At 34.9% G+C, this 20,668-nt stretch overlaps 1 protein-coding gene across 4 annotated transcripts in view; it reads left to right on the top strand.

Moving 5' to 3' along the window:
• Positions 1–20,668, top strand: part of PCDH11X (protocadherin 11 X-linked) — a 248,463-nt gene that overhangs the window by 19,554 nt on the left and 208,241 nt on the right. For all 4 annotated transcript variants that reach the window (XM_054695654.1, XM_054695655.1, XM_037512216.2 and 1 more), the window contains exon 2: positions 12,358–12,942. In XM_054695654.1, the coding sequence (XP_054551629.1) occupies positions 12,403–12,942 (540 nt within the window). In that variant the 5' untranslated portion in view covers positions 12,358–12,402. The remainder of the gene's footprint in view (positions 1–12,357; positions 12,943–20,668) is intronic.

Here is a 20,668-nt window from a genome sequence, read left to right as displayed (position 1 = left end):
TGGTTGAGCTCTGGGCTGCGAGGCTGCCCGCAGCCTTTGCCGTGCCGGTTCGATCCCTGGCGGCTGGCAAGGGTCCCACATGGCAAGCAGACCTCTCCTGCCGCCCGTCGCTCCCTTCAGCAGTGTACTTCAGTCCTTCTGCCTGTTCTGCTCCCCGCTCTGGCTCTGGTGAATTCTCTCACCCACCCTCGCTTCTGACTGTACCCACTGCTTGTATAAATAAATAAATAAATCTTAAAAAAAATAATAAAATCTTTAAAAAAAATGAAATTGTTTAAGTGAACACAAACATATTTTGTCTTGTTTAAAGTTTGTGTCATAGCTAAGAGCTTAAACTTTGGAGTCAAATACATTTACTTTCAACTCTAGCTGCACAGCTTAATAACTGTGACCTTGGATAAATTAATTTTTTAAAGTCTCATGTCCTCATATGTAAATAGAAGTAACAATAAGAGTACATATATCATAGGATTGCTGATTCAGATCTACTTAGTACAGTACTTGGTATGGAACAAATATTTAATAAAATAGTAGTTACCATTATTTCATTAATTTTTATATATCTAGAAAACCTATTAAGATTAATCAAGCTGCTGAAAGTATCAAGGTTTTTGCAGAAACATAGATCTTTATTTCCTTCATATTTTATTTAAATAGGGTTTTGACTATAGCAATTTACTAATATGTAAATAATCTTGGAAGTAGAAGTTCAAATAACCGGAGTGGAGACTAATGTGCTTTTTTCAATTGTATATGGATAGTGTGACTACTGATAAAGCCTATTACTATTTGCTAAACAGTGGACACTTTGTTTCTTACTATGGCAATCCTGCGGCAAGAGTACAAATAAAGAATATTGGTTGACAGCCTAAGCGACATTAATATATCTTCTACATATTTACCAAATACAAGGTTTTTCACATTCTTTATAAAATTAACCTGAACTTTTTTTAAAAATCCATCAAAATTGTTTTAGATGATATTTTGATAAAATGTATCATTTCAAATTTGGATTTCTGTGGTGATTCGTAATATTATTTATCTACAAAGGACACTATCAAACATGAAATAACAAAACTATAGTTTAAGTGATTTTCTTCATTTATATTAACCGGTGAGGAAGTAAGAAAAAATTAAAGGCTATTTAAAGATGTTAAAGTGTATATTAAAATTTATTTTAACAAATATTTTGTAAAATAATGCATTTATTGGTTTATCTGAAAAAAAAACTATTTTAAATAAATATGTTTTCGTCATTCCCAAATGACTACTTACTTGGTCAATATGTATGTGGTTGCAGAATTTCTTTGTTTCATGACTGAAATGATATGTTTTCTTTTTTTTTAATATTTATTTATTTATACAAGCACTGGGTACAGTCAGAGTGCATGAAGGTGAGAGAATTTACCAGAGCCAGAGCGGGGAGCAGAGCAGGCAGAGGGACCGAGGTACACTGCTGAGGGGAGTAGTGGGTGCGGCAGGAGAGGTCTGCACGCCATATGGGATCCTCGCCTGGCAGGGCGCTGCAGAGGCTGTGGGCAGCTGCACAATCCAGCGCTCAACCGCGGCACCACCGGGGAGGCCCTGAAATGATATTTTATTTCTAAACTGATTACTTTATCTGGTCAAAAAATATAGTTGAAAGTGTAATTATTTGTTGTTAAACTGAATATTTCCATATAGTTTTAAACTGCCAGATTTTGCAATAATTTAGCAAGCATGCAACTTTTTGAAAGACCTATTTAAATAATAGTTGTACTATAAAATGCCATTATAAAAGACATTGTTTAAAGATATATTACTTGACCCAACTCAGAGACCAGTTTTCCTGAGGAACTAACTCAGTCCCAGAAAATGATGCAAGAATAACAATTTTTGAAAACTAGTAAATATAACTATAGAAAAATGACTAAGAAAAATAATCAATTTCCATGCATGAAAATCAAAGTGGCAAAAATACTGATTAATTCACTTTCTGACATTACTCCTTAGAATTTGCAGTTTCCTTTTGTGACAAATTAAATAGTGATAACTATCCTACCTTAGTCTAATGAATAGTTTTATGAATATAAAAAATAATAATTTTATTTAAATTACTCCACAGATTTAAATTTGTATTATCTTGACATGTTTAAAAATGCTAATAACAACATATTTAAATGTAGCAGTTATTTTGCAGAATTTAATTTCTACAAAATAAACAAGTATACAGAGAAGATGAATTTTGAGACACAAAATTCTGCTTCTCCCAAAATGTAGATTCTTTGTACATCCTTATGGAATTCTTTAAAGTATACACTTGGCTCTCTTGATAAAAATATTGCATATTTCACATATACATAGAATATTTAAGTATATGTATATACACACACCTGTAAGTATGTGTCTGCATTTTTAAAATTTAAATATTTCTTTCAGTTAATTTTTTATTTTTTTAATTGAGGAAACAGTAACTTACAATACTGCATTTGATTCAGAGGCATAAGATCAACTCTCCTCAGAAGTATGTCATCACACTACACCCATTAAAAAGCTACCCACACTCCTCCATTACAGTCCATAGGCCTCCTATCTACAGTACTTTCTCCACTACCTACCTTGTGGCATCAATTAATCAGTAAAATTTCTAGATTTGTTATTGATTTTGTTTTGAATGATGTTTTATTTTGTTTATCTTTGGTCCACATATAAGGGAAACCATCTGGCTGTCTTTCTCCTTCTGACTTATTTTGCTTAATATAATCACCTCCAGTTCCATCCATGTTGTTGTAAATAACCAAGAGTTTATCTTTTTTTATAGCTGAGTAGTATTCCATTGTGTATATATATCATGTTTTTCTACAACTCCTCTGTGCATGGGCATTTAGATTGTTTCTATAACTTGGCTACTGTAAGTAGTGCTGAAACAAACATAAGAATGCATATATCCTTTCAAATGGGTGTTTTCGCATTCTTTGGGTGGAATGCTGGACCATATGGTAGATTTTTAATATTTGGAGAAACCTCCATACTCTTTTACATAGAAACTAGAGCAGTCTAAATTCCCACCAACAGTGTTCAAGTGTTCCACACACTTGCTGACTTTGCTATTTCTGGTCTTTTGGAGATGGGCTGTTCTCAAAAGGAGATAGTATGTCATTGTGGTTTTGATTTTCATTTCTCTTATGATAAATAATGATGACCATTTTTCATGTACCTGTTGGTCATCTGTATGTCTTAGGAGAAGTTCCTATCTAGTTGTATCCACTTTTTGATTGGGATATTCATTTTCTTTTTGTTAAGTTGTACAAGTTCTTTGTAGACTTTGGCTATCAACCCTTTGTCAGATGTACAATGTACAAATATATTCTCCTATTCAGTAGAGTGTCTCATTGTTTTACTGTTAGTTTCTTTTACTGTGTAGAAGCTTTGAAGAGTTATCTTACTGACTTACTTTGCTACACATAATTCTCTCAAATCCCCTCCATTTTTTAAAAAAAATGGTTACATTTCATCCTTTCTCATGGATATATCATACTCCATGGTGTGGATATAAAACATCTTCCTGATCCAGTCATCCATCAATGGACATCTAGACTGATTCCATGTCCAAACTATCATAAATAAGGCTGCTATTAACACTGTAGAACAGGTTTTTGTGTTGATGGCTTCATATTCTTTGGATAGATGTCCATGAGTAGTATATTGTGTTGTATAGGATTTCCATTTTTAGTTGTGTAAGGTAAATTCAAATCCATATTGTTTTCCATAAAGGTTGCTTCCGTTTATATCCCCATAAACAGTGAAATACCATTTTCTTTTGCATCCTCTCCAACACCTATTGTTGGGGGGCTATTCAATATGTGCCATTCTCACAAACATTAGATGGTATTTCATTATGGTTTTAACCTGTATCTCTCATAGACATGACAATGAATGTTTATTTCATATGTCCTTTGGCCTTCTGGATATTTCTTAGGTGAATAGTCAGTTCATATCTGCTGCCCATCTATTAATTGGGCTTTCATCTTTGTAGTCTTGTAAGAAGCTGACAAGCTTGGGTGAGACATTTTGATATCCATCTTATAGATTTAGAAATTGCCTTGCAAGATAGTATGAATTGCAATGAAGAAGCATTGTAGTTATGATCAGTTTTGAAAAAATACAACTGAAATTAATATATAGGTAATTATGAATCCTTAGTGATATGTAGTCAGTATTCAAGGTATGACTAGTCTCTTTAACATCAGGAAATAAATTCAACTAGCTAATGGTTAAGATCACATGTAATTCCTATTTGTAGTATCTGGAATTAAAATATCCCACTCTTTGATCTTCTGATACTGCAGATTCCCAATTCAATGTGTTAGTTTTGTGGAACTGATATAACAGTCTAATGTATAAAGCCCAATTAGTGCAGATGACATTTTGATTTAAGCTTCCCTTAGCAGATGGATTAGGATAGCAGAGATTTCACTACATTTTGAATTCCTGGAATATTTTGTTCCTACTTTTCAGAGTCCTAAAACATTTACTGATAACAGCACTCTGTCTGTTAGGGACTACAGAATTTTTGCATTTCTGAAACTAAAGAGACTTGAAGGTTCTGCTGTCAAACCTTCCACATAAAGTAGCATTTGGTTTGTTAAAGGCCAATCTTTTTAGTGCATCTATATTATTTAAGTTTCAACAGATGACATTGCACTGGAGGCAAATACCTTTTTCTTCTTGTCTCTTTCTTCACCCCCACCACACAGATGCTTGCAGAGCATTATGAGAACTGTAAGAAATTGCTTTTTAATTCAGATATTTAATTGGGATATTTCAGATATGTTAAATATATAAGTCACACTTCCATTGGGATTTTCATGAGTACAAATTTTATTTAAAATCCTATTTTTTAATGTTTGAACTTTTCTTTTTCTTTTTTTTTTTTAAAGGTTTATTTATTTATACAAGCACTGGGTACAGTCAGAAGTGCGGGAGGGTGAGAGAATTCACCAGAGTCAGAGGGGAGAGCAGAGCAGGCAGACTGACGAAGTACACTGCTGAGGGGAGCAGCGGGCAGCAGGAGAGGTCTCTCGCGCCATGTGGGACCCTTACCTGGTGGCCGGAGATGGAACTGGTGCTGCAGAGGCTGCGGGCAGCTTCGCAACCCAGCGCTCAATCGCTGCGCCGCCGGGGAGGCCAGGAACTTTTCTCTTTCTTAAAATATTTTCAGGCTTAAAATATTAACAGTGAAAATAAATGAGAGTAAAGTATAGGCTATATTTCAATTGATACCATGTGGGGATAGCTGTAAAACAACAAAAAAAATCCACAAATTGCGGTAAATATCTCTGTTGACTTGGATGACCACATGTGCCATCAATATATTGTCAGTTTCCAAAGGAACAATCATGAGAAAATATAGTAAAGTATAGCCCTCCCAATGGTAAGCTATGAAGACCTAACATGACGCATGTACAGATAAATTTCGGAAGTAACAATTTTCACAATAAGCACCCCTTTTAAATACCCTTTGTGAAGGGACTGTTCCTCCATGTTTTTGCCTTTCCATTTCCTGCTACACAGAAGGCACTCAACAAATGTATACCAAACTAGCGAACAAGAGATTATTCTAGTGAATAGATACATGGAATTTCTTGCACTGGTAGGATGATAATTTGAGTAAGTAAACTAATAGTCCATCCCCTCAATTTCCACTTTAGTGAATAAAGGTTGTTTCAGATTCTGTTTTAGGAAATGAAATTTGATATTCAAAATGTCATGGATATTTTCATATTTTCAGAAATCATTTTTTAGACTTTGTGATTAATGTAGCCTTCGGTACAAATGCTCAACCTTCTCACAATACTCATGATATGATAATGTATAGTATACTTTAAAATAATGTATATAATTTTTGTCTGAAATTCCCATTTTCACTTTCTCTCTTCTTCCATGTGACATGAGTGAACTATTCATTCCCACAGCAGCTCCCCTCCCCTCTGCATTGCTAAAAGAAGGAATATTTTAAAAGTTCTAGTCAATGTGAAATTTCTCACGAAATCTATCTTTAATAGGGAAAAAATATTTGAACGATATTCTTTTACTTTTTATGTGGTTATATTCATTGTTCCCTCTTATCTCCATTGCTCCTTTATCTTTTCACATCATGCTCTTCAGGTATTCAAATACACTCTCGATGATGCCAATACTTCCCAGACCATCAAATATTCTCACACCTTTACCGTCCTTTGCAGTCCTTCAGACCTTGAAGTCTTTCATTTATTTAAGTCATCTTCAGTTTCAATAAATTCCTCCTTGTACTTTTATATTTCTATAACTTCCAAAGGTCTGCCCAATAGCCTTTAGGTTCCCCATCTCTGTCAGCCTAATCCCTGCCTCACCCTATTGTTTTTCATCCATCCTTTTCCTGCCTAGACTCTATGAATACTCATTATCCTAGTTCCTCCTGATCCTTCAAATTATTCCTTGTGTCTCCTTGGTACCCCCATTCTTTTCAACTGTCCCTTTCATTCCTCAGTGACTCACAGTTTATCCTGATTTATTCAAGGCCATTACAGGTAGTTGGAACATAATTCATCACAATTCTGTATTTGCAAGAGGCTTGAGTTTGCAAAGTGTAACCATAATGTGAAAATTTGACACATAACAAAAGTAATACAATAAATGAGTCCTTTGTGGAATAAAATTGAATAAAAGACCAATTTTATAGAATTTAAGTATATAACGATGTCTTTCATATTGGCATTTGAAATTTCAAAACACAAGGAATTAGTCATGTCAAATAGGACAGGTTATGTACAGATCCCACTCTCCTTGTGGCCAAGCACTCTGAAAGTATTAGACTCATTTGTTTCTCCAGTTTGTCTTTCTCCAGATATGGTAACTTTTCTTACAATAGTCTACATTGTTTCCAGTAAACCTGAAGAACCACCTTATTGATTTCTTAGTCTGTGAAAGCAGCTTTGACTTTGCATGATAACAAGAACATAGAAGCAAATATATAATACATACTGATTGTTTACTGATACATTTTTTGAGTTCATAGTACATTAGAGTAAGCCAAGTGATGGGAGCCAAGTGGAGATAGAATTATGTACAGCATGATATTTTTTATGTTTGTATAATATCTAAATATGTAGTGGGTTTTATTTATTTTTAGCAATTTGCTATTGTAGCATGTAAGTTATTCATATAGAATTAGTTTAAGCATATCACAAATTAAGCACATCACTACAATGAGGAAAATGTAACAAGTTTATCAAGGAAATTATGCCTTGAAATTCTTATGACAAAGCATTTCAACATCACTTTTGTAGTTTTAATTATCTAGACTTGCATATGTTAGAGGAGCCCCTGTGGCTCCTGGTTTGGAGATGCAGGGGAACTGTGACCCCAGCATGAGGCAACCAAACCCAGTGCAGGGCACGATTTCACAAAATAGCTATATTTGGGTTTTGAATCCCATGCCAGTTTTGAAGATGCACCAGTCAGGTTTGAATCCAACTGACTCCATTCAGATTTTGAAGCTGGCATAATTTTGAAAACACACCAATCAGGGTTGAATTCACACTGGCCCAATTCAATTTTGAAATTGGCACAGTTTGGAAAATAGGCCAATCAGGTTTGAGCTCACACTGGTGCCAATCAAGTCTTGGAAATGGGCCACATTTGAAAATGGGCCAATCATGTTTGAAAGATAGGCACCTTGTAAAGGATATAAATGGGGGCATCAAATGGATTCCAAAAATCTTGTTCGACACATTTATTAAGACCTTTATTTCAGACGTTCATTCATTGAGACTTTCACTTCAGAGACTAATTCATTGAGACCTTTACATCTGATCTCCATGTCAAACCACCACCTGACTGCTGGTGCCTTATCCTTCAACCCACTGGCACCACTGGCCTGTGCTTGGTGCCTCTAAAAGAACTGTCTGGTGTTGGCCTATACCCAGCATCTCTAAAGAGCTGTAACACTGGTGCCTGATCATCCATATTGCTGCCTGCCGGCCAGCGTTGACTAGCATTGACCGGCACTGCTGGCCTGTGCCCAGCCACCTCTAAATGCTATCTACCACTTCTGATTCTCTGGAACATCACCTGACCACCACTCCTAACTCTGCATATCTAGTTCCACCTCTTACTGTTGCATCTGGCACTGCCTAGACCAGCATTTGGATTGCTGCTGCTGGCTCCTGTGGTGCAGTCTCAGCAGTGCCACCTGTGACCACCTCCAGCTGCCACCGTGAGTTGGGGCCTGATGCATCATTTATCAGTGTGTCACCTGTTCAAGGCTCTCATTGAAGGGACAACTCCATCATGTATGAGCAACTTTTGGTTTGGCCTACTGGACATTATGAACACTATCTGGGGAAGAATAGCCAGCCATTTGTGGCCACAGAAACTCTTTCTTGTGCCCCAATTTCCCTTATGTTAATAAAACTTATTGTTTGTTGCACTTTGAGCCTGAGTTAATTCTTGCAATTGTGAGTGTGTGTAAGGACCCATGAAACATGACTTCCCCCAAGTTTGCATGGTTTCACAGAGTAAATATTTAGTTGCCGTACCTATCTTTTTGGATCTAAGCTTCTCAGAAACTATAAAGTTAACTTGCATTTTTGCCTTACATATTTTAAAATTTTGGAGTTGCTTGTTTCTGTTTTGCTCAGATCACCTTGATTCTGTACCATTATGTAAAGACTATTGCCTACTCAGTCACTATGTATAGCCTATAAAAGGCATCGCTTAAATAATACCGGCACTACTGACAATTGTAGAAAATTTTGATGCTCTATATCCATTTCTACTGTGCTTCCCTCATCAATTTTTAAAAACAACCTTAGGCTAAAGCTGGAGTTCTGTTTGATGTGGATGAAAGGTAAATAAATTTAATGTTAGCTTATCATTTATTCATATGAGAGAGAGAGAGAGGGAGAGAATTGAAACCAAGTAAAGATAACGTATATAGGAATAGTTTCCCTGAATGTTTGAGTTAAATTCATCAGGTTTCCATAAACTAATCAGGGGCTGTTTATATGCCTATTTTAGTAACAAGATTACGGTATTGGTCATTCAAGGGATTAAACTTGGCATTTAAGGGCCTCCCCTGGTGGCGCAGCGGTTGAGCACTGGGCTGCGAAGCTGCCCGCAGCCTCTGCAGCGCCGGTTCGATCCCTGGCCACGGGCGAGGGTCCCACATGGCTCGACAGACCTCTCCTGCCGCGCCCACTGCTCCCCTCAGCAGTGTATTTCGTCACTCTGCCTGTTCTGTTCCCCACTCTGGCTCTGGTGAATTCTCTCACCCTCCTGTGCTTCTGACTGTACCCAGTGCTTGTATAAATAAATAAATAAATAAATAAATAAATAAATAAATAAATAAATAAATTAAAAAAAAAACTTGGCATTTAAATAAAAATATTTTTAATATTACAGATAACTATAAATTTCTAAGTGGTAAAAATAAGGGTTGGAGTTGTAATTTGGAGATTTAAGTTTTTTAGCCATGCATGTTTACCACTTGATAGAAACAAGTTATTTTTTTTAATACATGTTTATCACTGAATTAAAGACATTCTGGATTATTTTTTGTTACCAAATACAAACTCCACAAAAGCAAGGATTTGTATGATTTGTTCACTGATGTTATTCTCAGTACCTAGAACAGTGCTTGGTGTATAAAAATTTCTTAATAAATATTTATTGTATAAATAAATTGATAAACTAGAGGGTAAACATTCCATGTAGGTTGCAATACATATATTCACTTAAGGTTGGAAATGGTACTCTCTTTCCTACTTTTTTTTCTGTTTTTTAAAATCCTCTGGAAGAATTTCAAGTTGTGAAAATATATTTAAAAATGTCTTATTTGATGAGATTACTAACATTAGAGTAGAACAAATTTAAAATGGATTGAGAGAGGAAGACTGTTTGGAATTAGATCATTTTCTTAAATCCTTCTCTTGTGTAGCGATATTGCAACACGCATGCAATGTTTTTAAAAAATGGTCTGTAGTATTCTGCCAGTTGTAATATTGTGTAATACCTAAGGGTAATATAAGAATAGAGTGGTAGTTTCAATACCAGCTGCCACTGTCCTATTTCTATTTTTGCTTTTGTTTGCATGCTATTTATAAAACACACATATAGACAACCAATTTTTTAGAAATTCTAGATTCACAACTAATATGACACACATATATATATGCATATTGATTCATACAAGTATCAATGGGGTATATTTACTCTCATAAAGGAGTATATGGCCAATAATTCACAAGAGAATGAATCTTGAGAAGGTTTCCTTATTATTTAATCCCAATGCTCATCATTTGAGAAAATGATGCTAAAAATACCACAGGCGCAATTCTTTTTGTGTTGTTTACTAGGATAGAGAATGTTTTCAGCATTAGAGTAACTCACTATTATACTTAAAGTATTTTATAAATACTAGCAACCATTCAATACAGGAAAGTGGTTGGGTCCATAATATACAACTTTTTAGTGCTGTGATAATAATTTATAAATTATGATATTTTAAATTTATTCATTTTATTTCTTGACTATACATGATATATAATCTCAATTGTTGCAACAAATGCATTTATTAGTTATTGAAAAAAGAAGTATTCTTTCCACCCATTTTTGTGTCCTCTGACCTTCCATGTGAATAATTTTTAAAATGCAGATGTGGCAGGGGGAATATTATTGAATGTAATACATATTTTATAGTTGGAGCATAATATCCACAGCAAGTTATTTATTTCAGTTCATGAGTCCTCCTGTTTTTAGAACTATTACCAATATTTTGTTATTATTACCAATAAATGTTAAAAACGCCTTAAGTAGATATTTATATGCATTTAAAGTTTTTTGTAATGGATTTTTAAATGGCCATCGTTAGCTCATCATTAAACTTTTTCTGAATATATGGATAGCTGGATTAATCCTTATTTAGTTATAAAAATGTAACATTTGATAATGGTTAGTGCAGTGTGATACAAATTTCATCTCGTGTTTGTATAAAATTATCTAGACCTTACTTCCATAAGGACACTAAACTGTTTCATGTTAAAAGATATTTAATGTAACGTATTGAGCATATATAAAAAAAATCAAATCAAGATTAGAATTGAGAAGGAAACTAGAAGAAGAAATGCAAATAATAAGGAAATATTCCTTATTGAATGTCATGAGAACTGGAGAACTACAACGATTTGGTAGTTCTCAGTGAGTGAAAAATAATAGCAGTGGGGGAAAAGGCATCCAGAAAAAATGTTGACACACCATTTTAATTTGATAAAGTAAATCTATTTGTCTCTCTTATTTTTTATGTGGGTAGTTCTTACATCAGTTTGCATATGTGAAAACCCATTTTTATATGGGCTACTTTCTGTAAAATATATATACAAATTCTCAGATTTCGGATGTCTTCTAAGCCACTTCTACTGAATATTTGGAATGTGTATGAGAAATAGGTAGATATAAAGTGGTGGTCCAAGTTCTATGTTAGTACCTCCAAACATATGAAATTCACTAGCTTCTGAAAACTTTTTTCCCTAGAATACTTTTGTAAGCAGTTGCTAATGTTGATCTAGAAGTTGCTCAATATAATTTTTACCTACTTCTGTTTCTGTTTTTACTGAGGTAACATTGGTTTACAAAGTTTCACCCACCTCTTTAAATGTGTGATAACACATCACACCCACCATCAAAAGTTCTAATAGCCCTTTGCCAACAACCAATGGATTATATTTATTATTTTTCCTCTCATCCAAAGACAGAAAACATTAATCCTTTTTTCACACAATATTTCTTCCTGTCATATAAACCCTCTCCCCTCTGAAAGAACTTTTCTTTAATCCACTCTTCCTGACGTCTTCATATGTCATAGTTCTTTTTCTTCTACTTATCTAAATGAACATTTACATTTTGATGCCCAGAATAGGAATATTGTATAAATCATTCATTAACAATAGAATAATTACACTTAAAAGCCCTAATAAACAACAAATCATTATAATTTTGTGATTGATAGTAAATAACTATTTTTCTTTAATTAAGTTAAATATTTTAAATTATACTTACTATCTTGGTGAATTATAATGTTATACATTTTATCAGTGGTGAACACTTTTACAAATATTCTGAGTTTCTTAAATACTGTAGGTATCTTGTTTCATTTTTTATCTTAATGTAAAAATGTGTAATATTCAAAACAAATTTGTCATTATTTTTGCTGATTGTGCCAACTATTCACTCAGTGATTTTTACTTAAAGCTGGACATTTAGTTAATATGCATTTAATGGCTTTATTAAGTTCTTCTTCCTCTTTCTCTTATTTCTCTCTCTTTTTTTTCCATTTGACAGATTTCTGTGGGTTGATACAAAGAACTGTCAACAATTGTGCCTAGTATGGACTTGTTGTCTGGGACGTATATATTTGCGGTCCTGTTAGCATGCGTTGTGTTTCAGTCTGGCGCCCAGGAGAAGAACTACACTGTAAGAGAAGAAATGCCAGAAAACGTCCTGATAGGTGAGTTGCTGAAAGACCTCAACTTGTCGCTGATTCCAGACAAATCCTTAACATCTCCTATGCAGTTCAAGCTAGTGTACAAGACTGGGGATGTGCCACTGATTCGAATCGAAGAGGGCACTGGTGAAATCTTCACTACAGGAGCGCGCATAGATCGTGAGAAACTGTGTGCCACTACCTTGGTGGAAGCCCGTTGTTTTTATGAAGTGGAGGTTGCCATTTTACCGGATGAAATATTTAGACTGGTTAAGATACGTTTTATGATAGAAGATATAAATGATAATGCACCATTATTCCCAGCAACGGTTATCAACATATCAATTCCGGAGAACTCGGCTATAAACTCTCGATATGCTCTACCAGCGGCCATTGACCCTGATGTAGGAATAAACGGAGTTCAAAACTACCAGCTAATAAAGGTGCGTTTTTAAAACACTTCACTGAAGAAATCTCACTTTTTAAAGACAAAAAAAGGTGGGGGAGGGGTCTTAGTGTACTTCAGATTTTGGTCAGCCATCACCTCAGTTTTTTAAAACTTTAAGCTAAACATAGTGGAAAGAATTCATCAATGCAATTGCATGGAGTCAAACACATCTTAATTTTATATATACACATTTCAAGCACATGTTTATGTTTCCCCAAACAGACTATTACAGGGGTCAAGGGAGGGTTTCAGCCCTGCCACTTACAAATCTATTACATACTCAATATTGCAGTACTTTTAGTAAGATATGTGTTAATATCTTAAAATGTCAGTATCTTACTTTGAATCAATGTTTAATCATGTCTCTGCTGCCAACTTGACCTAAGCAAATAAATCTAAATGTGAGGAATGAATCTACAAACCTGACCATCAGTTTTTCCAGATGGTTATTTTACATAGAAAGCTTTATCTTGATTATTAAAAAAGATAATAAGTAAATTTATTTGAGGGATGACCAAAGCATTTATTTACCAGCATATATTTTTTCATGATTATTTCAAGTGAAGGCAAGAGCTTTAAGTACCTCTTGAGTTATCAAAATGAGATTAATTTTAGACAATATACAATTAATGTTAGATATTTTCATTTTTTCCCAAGTTTTTGGAAACAGACAGCATTAATTTTCTGTTAAAGGATAAGTAACCCTTTCAGTCAATAAGTTTTACTTAAACTGAAGAACATATATTTTGTCTTGATTTGGGTCTTGGTGAATATTTGTTATTCTTCAAAATATGTGTACAGGAACCACAGTTATCAATTCATTTCTAATTATCTATATGGTATATGGAGTGTTAGAAGACACAGTTTGGGGTGCAAGAAATATAGTACCTGCAAATTAATGACCTTAGAAAATGTGTTTGAGAACATATGTATGTGTTTTCTGTCAAGGGATTTTGAAAATGTTGTGGATATTTAACTGACTTCACTACCAGAGTATGATTAACATAATGACCAACATTAAAGATATATTCATAGAACAAATAAATAAGATATTTCAGTGTATATCATCTGAAAGGTTTGGCCTGGAAGATAAAACTGCTCAGGTGATGCTGACATATTGTAAATATGTATTTGTTTATAAATATATCAAGGAATTAAAGGTTACAGATCTCAAGAAAATTCAAGTGAAATAAATATTTGTGAGTATAAAAAAATAGAAGGAGATATGAAAGGTGATTTTTAAATGAGCAATTTTAGGTTAGGGCCCTGCAATGGTATCTCTGTTTTTAATCATTTGAGAAACACGCACTCTGCTTTCCCTAGGGGCTGGATAAATCTACATTTCCACCAACAGTGTAAAAAAAGTCCCTTTTTCTCCACATCCTAGCCAATACCGTTCTTGGTCTTTTTGATATGGGCCATTGTCAAAGGTGTGAGATGGAATCCAATTATGGTTTTGATTTGCATTTCCCTGTAATATATGATGATGAACATGTTTTCATGTGTCTGTTGGCCATCCTCTTTGTCTTCTTTTGATGACTGCTTATTTAGGTCTTTTGTCTGACCCTTTTTTTTGTTTCTCTGTATTCCACATATCAACAAAACCATTTTGTATTTGTCTCTCCTTCTAATTTATTTCACTTAGCATAATTCCCTCCAGATGCTGTCCCAAATGACAGGAGTTAATAATGTTTTACAATTGAGTAGTATTCCATTGTGTATATGTCATGTTGTCTTAATCCACTCATTTGTCTTTGGGCACTTAGATTGCTTCCATAACAGGGCTCTTGTAAATAGTGCTGCATATAGACCTTCAAGTTAGTGTTTTTGCATTCTTTGGATAGACACCTAGAAGTAAAATTGTTGGATCATATGATGCATCCATTTTTAATATTTTGAGAAACCTTCATACTATATTCCATAGAGACTGGACCAATCTACATCCCCATAAAGTGTATGAGTGTTCATTTTAATGCTCACCCTTGCCAACATGTGTGTGAGGTGGTTCTCATTGTGGTTTTGATTTGCATTTGTCTGATGATAAATGTTGATAAGCAGTTTTTTGTTTGCCTCTTAGTCATGTCATCTTTGGAAAAGTATCCATTTGGGACTTCCACCTATCTTTGTTTAGGTTATTTGTTTTCTTAATATTGAGTTACGTGAGTTTATTCTAGATATTGGAAATTTGCCCTTTGTGGGGTATATGATGTGCAATTATATTCTGTCATTCAGTAGGGTATCTTTTGTTTTAGTCACAATACCTTTTATTGTGCAGAAACCTTTAATTTGATGTAGCCCTTTTTGTTTATTTTTCACTTTTGTTTCCCTTTTGTTTGGAGTAGAGTTCCCAAAGACATCACTGAAGCCAATGTCATGGAGTGCAGTGCTTGTTTCCTTCTGTGTATTGTATGGGTTCAGGTATTGGATTTAAGTCTTTGATCCATGTAGAGTTAATTTTTATATATGATGTGAAGTAGTGGTCCAGTTTCATTCTTTGGTATGTTCCTTTTCAGATTTTCTATTAACATTTTTTTGAATTTTATTCATTCAAAATATTTATCTTAGTAATAGGGTTTTTTGATCAAGGTAATAGTGGCTGTATAATAAGTAATGATGAATATTTTTTTCATGTTCATTGGCTACCTGTTTGTCTTCTTTGGTGAAGTGTTTATTTAGATGTTTCACCCATTTTTATTTTTTTCAAATATTTATTTATTTATTTATACAAGCATTAGGTACAGTCAGAAGCGTGGGAGGATGAGAGAATTCACCAGAACCAGAGCGGGGAGCAGAACAGGCAGAAGGACCGAAGTACACTGCTGAGGGTAGCAGTGTGCGTGGCAGGAAAGGTCTGCGTGCCATGTGGGACCCTCGCTGGTGGCCGGGGATCGAAACGGTGCTGCAAAGGCTGCGGGAAGATTTGCAGCCCAGTGCTCAACTGCTGCGCCACCGGGGAGGCACTGTTTCACCTATTTTTAAAAATGTATTTTTGGGGCTGGAGGGGGAGTCTTCTAGAGAAGAGTGAATGAGGCCAAGGGCCCAGTGGAACATGGTTGAGGATACTTGGGGGACTTGTAGGCAAGCTGTGAAATTATAGCATTTGTGGAGGTTTGAATCTATAACTCCTAGAGCAGATACAAAGATGTAAATGTACTTTACCTTAATAAACATAAATTGGGAAGAAAATGAAAAATATTTTTTTACTGAGGCAGTATCTGTTTACAACTCTGTATATGATTAAAAAGTATAGGATCACACCATTTGGGTTTATGTTTCCATACCGCACTCACCATCAATGCAGGAATAGTTCTCCACCATAGTCAAATTTACCCTCATCCCATTTTGCTCTCCTTCTTTTCACTGCCTACTCTGGTAGCTTCAATTCTACAGTCAGATTTCTAGGATTTATTATGACTTTTGTTTAATCTGACCCTGTGTTTCATTTTTCTGTATTCCACATATAAGTGACAACATCTGGTACTTGCCTTTCTCCTTCTGACCTGTTTTCCTTAACATAATCCCCTCCATTTTATTCACTCCAACAATGATTTTTGAAGTTGATTTCCTTTCTCCAATGTGTAGACTAGGTCATTTGTTTTAGATAAGCTGTCAATATACCTGTGGTTTATTTTTTGGTTCTCAATTGTATTCCATAGGTCTGTGTGTAATTTTATTCCAATACCATAATGTTTTGATTATTGTATCTTTGTAATATAATTTGAAGTCTGTGAGTATGGTACCTCTGTCCTTTCCCTTTATTATTAGGCTTGCTTTGTCTATTTGGGCTCTTTGTGGTTTCATACAAATTTCTGGAATATTCTATTTCTTTGAAGAATTTCATTGTAACAAGGATAGGTACTGCAGTGATCTGTATATTGCTTTGGAAAGATGACTATTTTAACAATGATAATTCTTTCAGTCCATAAGTAGGGAATAACTTTCCATTTTTTGTGTGTGTCATTTTCTTTTTCTTTTAAGAATGCCTTGAAGTTTTTGTTGTAAAGATATTCCCCCTGGGCCTCCCTTGGTGGCACAGCGGTTGAGTGCTGGGCTGCAAAGCTTCCCGCAGCCTTTGCTTTCCCGCCGTTTTGATCCCTGGCGGCCGGCAAGGGTCCCACATGGCATGCAGACCTCTCCTGCCACGCCTTCTGCTCCCCTCAGCAGTGTGCTACATCAGTCTGCCTGTTCTGTTCCCTGCTCTGGCTCTGGTGAATTCTCTCACCCCCTAGCGCTTCTGACTGTACCCAGTGCTTGTATAAATAAATAAATCTTAAAAAAAAAGATTTTCCCCTCTTTATTTAAATTTACACATAGTTATTTAATTTTTTCTCATGCTATAGTAAAGGAGGCTGTTTTCTGTCACTGTCTGCTGACCACATGTTAACATACATAGAAAACCCTAAAAATTCCACTGAAAAGTTATTACTTGCAATAAATCAGTATAGCTTATTGGCAGGTTACAAAATCAATTACAAAAAGTTTCATTTTTATATTGAAAAAAATAAATAAATAAGACAGAAAGAAAACAGTCCCAGTTACAATTACACCAAAAGAACTAGAAATCTAGGAGTAAACTTAACAGAAGATATGAAGGAACTGTACAATGGAAATGCTTAGATATAGCTGAAAGACACAAAATATGAATTTATTCCCTACTCATAAATTAGAAGAATTAAAATTGTTAAAATGACCATACCCAAAGCAATAAGTATACAATGCAATCTCTATTTCAATGGCATTCTTGTAGAAATAGAATAAATATTACTAAAATTTAGATGGAACCATGAATAGTTATCAAAATAGATACACAAAAATAGTAAACACAAATAGTTATAACAATCATGAGAAAGAATGGTGGTATCACACTCCCAGACTTCAAATTATATTATAAAACTATAGTCATCAAATAGTGTGGTTTTGAAATAAAAATAGATACATAGAGTAGAATTGAGAGGTCAGAAATAAACCCATACTTACATTGAGAGTTAATCTAAGAAAAAAGAGCCAAGAGTATACATTGGAGAAAGAAAAGTCTCTTCAACAAATGATGTGGAAAATCTGGACAACCACCTGCCAAAGATGAAACTACATCATTACCACACAACTTATACAAATATTAATTCAATATGGATTAAAGACTTGAAGTTATAAAATACATAGATGAAAACAGGCAAACAATCCACAACAATGGCATCAGGGATAGCTTTTGGGATTTCACTCCAACAGCAAGGGATGCAAAAGCAAAATAATCAAATGGAGCTACATCAAACTAAAAAGTTTACCACACTGAAAGAACTATTGTGGACAATCATTCCCTATGAAATAGAGGGAAATTTTTACACAATAAACATCTGGCAAGGAGTTAATGTCCAATATCAGCGAAGAACTCGTTCAACTCAACAACATCAAGAACAATAAAAAAGGATAGAATAAGTAAACATACATTTTTCTAAAGTGTAAATATGGACGGCCAACAGGCACATGAAAAAATGCTCATCATCAGTGATCATCAATGAAATACAAATCAAAATCATAATGTTATACCACCACTCACCTATAAGAATGGTTCATATCAAAAAGACCAGAAACAACAAGTGTTAGTGCGAATGTGGAGAAAAAGGAACTCTTGCACACTTTTGGGAGGAATATAGACTCATCCTGGCACTATGGAAACAGTATAGAGTTTTCCCAAAGTATTGAAAAGTAGATCTACCATATGACCCAGCAATTCACTCATAGTTATTTATCTTAGGATATTAAAATATAGAGAGTGGAAAAATCACAAATTAGAATAGATATATGCACTTCTTTGTTTGTGTAGCAGTATTTATAATGGTCATGTTGTGGATACAAATCAGATTCCCTAGGATAGATGATTGGATTAAGGAGATGTGGCATATATGCACAATGCAATACTCTGCAGCTATAAGAAAAAAATGAACTATAGTTACTTGTGATAAGGATGGAATTGGAGGAGATTATGTTACAGAAAATAAGTCAGGAGAAAGGCAAATACTGGATGTTTACACACATATGTGGACTATAGACAATCAAGAAAAGGGTCAGACAAAACCACACTAACACATACTCTTGAAATCTTATAGTGGATCTAAGGCTACCAGAGGGGAAAGTGGAGGGTGGAGAGTAGGGTGTGCATGGAGTCCAATGGACTATGTTGGAGATCATGGGTCCCTCATTGGTGGGTGTGTTGTGGTAACATACATCTGAGGAGTTGCAATCCAGTGCTTCCACATCAAATACAGCGTTGTAAACCAATGTTACCTGAGTAATAAAGAAACCGATAAATCAAAACAAATAACATATTATGAATACAAAAAGCAAGCAGACTTCATCTGTTCAAAGGAATTATTTTTGTTATATAATCATAGCTCAAAGTGATTTGTAGCATCAAAATTTTAATTCCTTCTCTATATGTGTTTGTTTTTAAACATCCTTGTTTATTTTTTCACAATATGGAACTTCTCTCACATGTGGTCACCATACTTTTCCCACCATCAAAGTGCCCACAGTCCCCATAACTCCCCCATGCGCTCTCCTCCTTCTTACTCTTTATTATCCCCTTCTACCTAACCCTCTCCCTCACCTCCAGAGTCTCTCAGGTTTACAATCTGCTTTCAAGGGTCAGTCATGGAATTTGTCTTTGTCTGATCCTTTGTTTAATTTCTCTAGATTCCACATAGAATTAAAACCATCCAGCATTTATCTTTCTCTTTTTCCTTCTGGAATATTTCACTTAGAGTAATCCCTTCCAGTTCCATCCACGCTGTTGCAAATGACATTGGTTTATCTTTTTTGATTACTGAGTAGTATTCCATTGTGTATATGTACCACATCTTCTTGATCCACTCATCTGTTCTGGGACATTTAGCTTGTTTCCATATCTTGGCTATTGTAAATAGTGCTGCACTAAACATGGGAGTGCAGGTTTCCTCTTGAATTAGTATTTTATTTTTTTTTATTTAAAACGTTTTTAAATTAATTTTAAAAAGTTTTTACATCATTGTTCATTTTTAAACAATATTTGCTCCTTCCCCACACCCCCTCAGGAGTAGTCGCCATAGAATTTCCTTCACCAATGCACCCGTGCACCATCACCTCAGTCCCCTGTGCTCCTCCCTCCCTCTGATCCCTCTCCCGCCTCCTCCCCTGCAGGATGTCTCTGATTTATAATTGTCTGGTTTCGCTTTGTTGTGTTTTGTACTGTTGTTATTTTTTTACACTGATGTCTTATTTGGTTCCCCCATATTCCTGCTATAAGTGAAACTATCCGATATTTTTCTTTATCCTTCTGGCTTATTTCACTGAGCATATTGAATTAGTATTTTTGAGCTCTTTGGATGGATACTTAGGAGTGGAATTCTTGGTCATATAGCGGATTCATCTTTAACCTATTGAGAAACCTCCAGACTGCTTTGCATGGGGGATGGACTAGTCTACATTCCCATCAATAGTGTAAGAGGGTTCCTCTTCCTCTACACTCTCACTAGGTTTTTTTTTGATATGGGCCATGCTCACAGGTGTGAGGTGGTATCTCATTGTGTTTTTGATTTGCATTTCCCTGATGATAAGTAATGATGAGCATTTTTTCATATGTCTGTTGGCTCTCTGCATGTCGTCTTTGGAGGAGTTTCCATTTAGCTCTTCTGCCCATTTCTTTAATTATGTTCTTTGTTTTCTTTGTGTTGAGTTATGCACTCTGT

The sequence above is a fragment of the Talpa occidentalis genome, unplaced genomic scaffold, assembly GCF_014898055.3.
Source record: "Talpa occidentalis isolate TD23 unplaced genomic scaffold, MPIMG_talOcc4v2.1 talOcc4.15, whole genome shotgun sequence".
Classification (NCBI taxonomy): Eukaryota; Metazoa; Chordata; class Mammalia; order Eulipotyphla; family Talpidae; genus Talpa; species Talpa occidentalis.
Note: the sequence above shows the minus strand (reverse complement) of the source record. Positions and strands in the feature narration are given on the sequence as shown.